Source organism: Bison bison, unplaced genomic scaffold (assembly GCF_000754665.1).
Source record: "Bison bison bison isolate TAMUID 2011002044 unplaced genomic scaffold, Bison_UMD1.0 scf7180017864349, whole genome shotgun sequence".
Classification (NCBI taxonomy): domain Eukaryota; kingdom Metazoa; phylum Chordata; class Mammalia; order Artiodactyla; family Bovidae; genus Bison; species Bison bison.
The window spans coordinates 976,779-981,971 of NW_011494921.1; the positions used below are offsets into that span (position 1 = coordinate 976,779).

At 53.3% G+C, this 5,193-nt stretch overlaps 1 protein-coding gene across 1 annotated transcript in view; it reads right to left on the reverse strand.

Annotated features, from left to right (window-relative positions):
• The window catches only part of PHLPP1 (PH domain and leucine rich repeat protein phosphatase 1), a 201,537-nt gene that overhangs the window by 10,547 nt on the left and 185,797 nt on the right, over nucleotides 1–5,193 (reverse strand). Inside the window, exons 15-16 of the mRNA XM_010854816.1 lie at nucleotides 3,893–4,087; nucleotides 456–813 (exon numbers count right to left, since the gene is read on the reverse strand). Coding sequence (XP_010853118.1) covers nucleotides 456–813; nucleotides 3,893–4,087 — 553 coding nt within the window. The remainder of the gene's footprint in view (nucleotides 1–455; nucleotides 814–3,892; nucleotides 4,088–5,193) is intronic.

A 5,193-nucleotide genomic window follows, 5' to 3' on the forward strand; every position in this document is an offset into this window, starting at 1 on the left:
TGTGGGGGCCCGGGGGAACGGCCGGGATGACCGCTCGGCCCGACGCGGAGAGGCCGCAGGGCCCGAGCCCCCTGTGGGTGCCCTGAGGATGGGACGGGGTGACCGCCCAGCCTGATGCGGAGAGGCCGCAGGGCCCGAGCCCCCTGTGGGTGCCCCGAGGATGGGACGGGGTGACCGCCCAGCCTGATACAGAGAGGCCACATGGCCTGAGCCCCACTGTGGGTGCCCTGAAGAACAGCCAGGATGACCGCTCAGCCTGATGCAGAGAGGCCGCCAGGCCCGAGCCCCTTGTGGGTGCCCCGAGGATGAGATGGGGTTACCGCCCAGCCCTGACGTGGAGAGGCCACCGGGCCTGAGCCCCCTGTGGGTGCCCCGAGGATGAGACGGGGTGACCACCCAGCCCTGACGTGGAGAGGCTGCCGGGCCCTGTTCTGTATTCTGCACGAGTCTACTCAGATGCTGTGGATTCGGATCTGGAATCTTGGATCAGCTTTGGCGTCTACAGAACGCCGAGGGAGATGCTCCCCGGCCAGTTCCGCGGCCTCCTCCCAGTCCCCCCACAACCTGAGGAAGACGACCCTCACCTCGGTGACGATGGCCTTGTGCCGCTTGATTCTCCGCAGCTCCTCCTCGCAGCTCATGACATACGACCTGGAGAGGGGCAGCGGCTTGCCGTTCCGACACAGCACCGTCTGGCACTTGCCCACATTGGCGGAGGTCAGGGTGAAGGGTCCTCCAGGGTCCACAGGGTCGTGCCTGATGTGACAAAGGACAGCAGCGCCTCCGAGCTTCTGTCCAGCTGTGCCCAGTTTCCTGGAATAAAGAGATGGGGCTGAGAACCCATACCACCGCCAGACGGCCACACGGGACAGGGAAGCAGAGCTCGGGGCTCCACTCGGCGCCTTCCCCAAAGCAGGCCCCGCCAAGCTCAGGGGAGCCCGCGAAACTGGACGCACACATGGGCACACACGCAAGGCCTGCTCCCAGCTGGGCGGGGCCTGCTCCCACGGAAAGCCTGAGGAGCCGCTAAGGGATGAAGAACCCTCACCTGGCTCGGCGTGGCCTGCGACGCCCGTCTGAGCGCGGCCAAAACCAACAGGGGCGGCCGCGTCTCCCTCACCCTCTGCTCCCGAGAGGGTGGGAGGGGGAACCACCGCACAGGAGCAGGCGTGAACACCCCCGATGCATCGGAGCGGCCGATCGCCCCTCTCTCACACGCTGCCTACGGGCAGGAGCCTTCCCGCACTGGGTCATTCATGCTCTTGTCCTACACAGTGAGACTCTCCGGACAAAGGAGGTCCATCCTCAAATGTTTACAGGAAAGACTGTCTAAGGAGGAGCTCCAAAGAGCTCACTGAATACACAAGGCACCTGCAAGTGTCGGCAATCAAAAGGTGCTCAGACCTCTGGTGGCAAGGCCCAAGGCTGGTGGAGCCTCCAGACTGACCTGGGCACAACAGGAGCAGAAAGGTCCAGACGGACAGACCCTGCTGTTCACGAGGGCAGACCCTGTAGGTCAGGCCGGGGGCACCAGGGACAGTAGCAAGGGCAGCCTGATCGCAGGCATCAGACATTGGCAGAGAGGACACAGGCTTCTCACGAGGACCGTGAGCATTGCACACGCCCCACACCCCGCTAACCCACAGGGAAGACGAGGCGGGAAGTGACACGGAGACGGGTGGACAGCAGGGGTCTGTGGACCCCAGCTCGGGCACGTCTAGGCCATGGGCTCCAGGCTCCACCAAGGCAGCATGGCTTCCCTGCTGTGCGAGGCCATGACTCCTCCAGCCAAGCCGGGACTCGGGCTGTATCTGGGAGAAGTGCAGCCAGTGACCAGGGTTTGAGAGTCTCAAGTTCTTAATGCTGACCCAGTGCCTGAGGCCCATAAAAAGGAGGCCTGTTTGGGCTGTGTGAAGGCTGTGTGAAGGCTGTGTGAAGGGTGTGTGAAGGGTGTGTGAAGGGTGTGTGAAGGGTGTGTGTGTGGTGTGTGTAAAATATGTGTTTCCTTTTTTCTGAAACAAGATGGTGGTCAAAACAGAAAAGGAGACAGATGTACAGACAGACGTCCCTGTCTTATGCCTCTCCGCATTAAGGCATTTAGAACAATGACTGGCATATATTAAGGGCTCACTAAATATTAGCTGTTATCAGCGTCGATTATTAACTGCACACGCCCACCGAGGTGAGCTGCGGCGAAGAACCTCACTGGGCCGCATCTACTGAGCTCTTCAGGAGTCCTCATGCCTGGGGGAGCTGTCAAGGCTTCTCTGGGGCAGCATTCCTCAGCGGACACTTTTTCTAGCCCTGCCACAAAGATATTTCCTCTGGCAGATTATCAAGGGAGAGAAAAAGAAGAGAAGCAGAAAAGATCGTCACTGTTCCCATGACCTTTGAAGCACTCTCTGCTTCCTGGTCCCACAGGATCAAGTGTTTGTAGTACAATACCAACAGGCACGTCCTTCACAACCTACAAAGCCTTTAAAGTGACAAAGAGCGAGCAAGGCTTTGAACGTGGGAATGCTTATGACATTCAGCCCTCAGAGTTAGAAACAACATTCTACAACTTCCACGGTGACCAGAATCTCTAGGGAAAGGCCTATGATTCTTCTAGTAACACTGTCTTGAACAGGGCTTCCCAGGTGGCTCAGTGGTAAAGAACCCGCCTGCCAATGTAGAAGATGCAAGAGACGTGGGTTCGATCCCTGGGTTGGGAAGATCCCCTGGAGAAGGAAATGGTAACCCACTTCAGTATTTTTGCTGGAAAATCCTATGGACAGAGGAGCCTGGTGGGCTGTACAGTCCATGGAGTTGCAAAGAGTTGGACATGACTGAGCAGATGCATGCGCATGTGCACGAACACACACACACACACACAAAGACACACACAGATACAGACACAGACACACACAAAGACACACACATACACATACACACACACACAACACACACACAGAGACACCCACACACAGACACACAAAGACACACACATACAGACACAGACACACACACACACACAGAGACACACACACACACACACACAAAGACACACACAGATACAGACACATACACACAGACACACAGAGAGACACACAAACACACACAGAGACACCCACACACAGAGACACACAAAGACACACACAAAGACACACACACAGACACACACACACTCAGAGACACACACAAAGACACACACACACAGAGACACACACACACACACAGAGACACACACAGACACAGACACACACACATAAACACACACACAGAAACACCCACACACAGAGACACACACACACAGAGACACACACAAGCACACAGATACAAACATACACACACAAAGACACACACAGACACACACACACAGAGACACACACACAGGCACACAGAGACAAACATACACACACAGAGACACACACAGAGACACACACACACAGAGACACACACAGACACACACACACAGAGACACACAGACACACACAAACACACACACACAGATACACACAGAGACACACACAGACACACACACACAGACACACACAAAAACACACACATACAGACACATACAGATACAGACACATACAGATACAGACACAGACACACACACACACACAGACACACACAGAGACACATACACACACACAGGCACACAGACACAAACATACACACACAGAAACACACAGAGACACACACACACAAAGACACACACAGACACACACACAGACACAGATGTACACATACACAGATACATATGTACCCATACACAGACACAAACACACAAACACAGACACACACACACAGACACACACACACAACACAGGGAGAATGCCTTCACTCCTGGCCTTTTACAGCGTGACCGGGAACCAGCATGAAGCCGCAGCAGTGCCGGAAGCTCTACCTCTGCATAACGATGAACGTGTTGACCATGCACTCCTCCCCGTCCCTCGTTTTCTGCAGCTCCTCTGCCAGAATGTCGCTCATGGTGCACTGGAGCAGGTAGGGCACCTCCACGTTGCGGTCTCCGTCAAACACACCGTACAGGGCCTCCTGGTTATCGCAGAAGTTATTCACCGACAGGGCTGCCACACACAACCTGCAAAGAAAAACGCTTCTGTGCTGAGTCAACTCATCTTTTCTTCTCCATGCCCAACCCAGCTGTGGCTCTTCTCCCATTCGCCTAATCCAGTCTTGTCTCTTTCTTCGTGACTCTGAGTAGATTAAGAATAGGTAATACTTTGGCTACTTGATATGAAGAGCCAACTGATTAGAAAAGACCCTGATGCTGGGAAAGACTGAAGGCAAATGGAGAAGCAGGTGTTAGAAGATGAGATGGTTAGATAGCATCACCAACTCAATGGACATGAATGTGAGCAAACTTCAGAAAACAAAGAGGAGGAGCCTGGTGTGCTGCAGTCCATGATGTGGCAAAGAGCTGGACATGACTCAGTGACTGAACAACAACAAAACTAAACCCCAGCTAATTTACATCAACCAATTTTTATAAGTGAAGAAAAATGATAAGCACATATTTATGCTTCATGGCTTTCCCCCACTCTCTTCTGCTGAAGATTTGATTTTTAAATAGCACTGAAAGAGTGTAAGAGGCACAGGGAATAACACCAGATTATGAATGCGTATGTCCACGTTCTTTCACAAAATGCTTATTAAGGAAAACTTCCACAAGGAGCAAAAACGGAGTCACAACCAAAACACTGGGAAAAGTAAAGGAAACGTGTGCATTGGCGGGAGGAGAGCCGCACAGGCACTCCAGAGACCTGCAGTCTCTCCACTTAGACTGCTTCCATGAAGGGTGCCTGTGTCCCACACACTCTCCAAAACGGACAAACACCTGCGGGAGAAATGAAAAGCCAGGGCATTAATAAGTGGGGAGATGACTTCAGGCAGCCTAACACACAGGGAACTGGAGTCTTCAGAAGAGAAAAGAGACAGGCAGAAAAACGTTTTGAAGAATTAATAGATAAAAATATTTCAAATCTGGAGAAAATGACAAACTTACAGATACCAGAAGCTCAACAAATAGCAAGCAAAAGCAAGTGAAAAAGCTTAACTGAGGCACATCAAAATCAAATTGCTGAAAAGCGCAGGGATAAAGGCGGGGGTGGGGGAAATCTAAGAGCCACTTCCTTAGTTCCAGGAAATCTCAGGCCTGCCAGGGACAGCGGCCCAGAGGAGCAACCC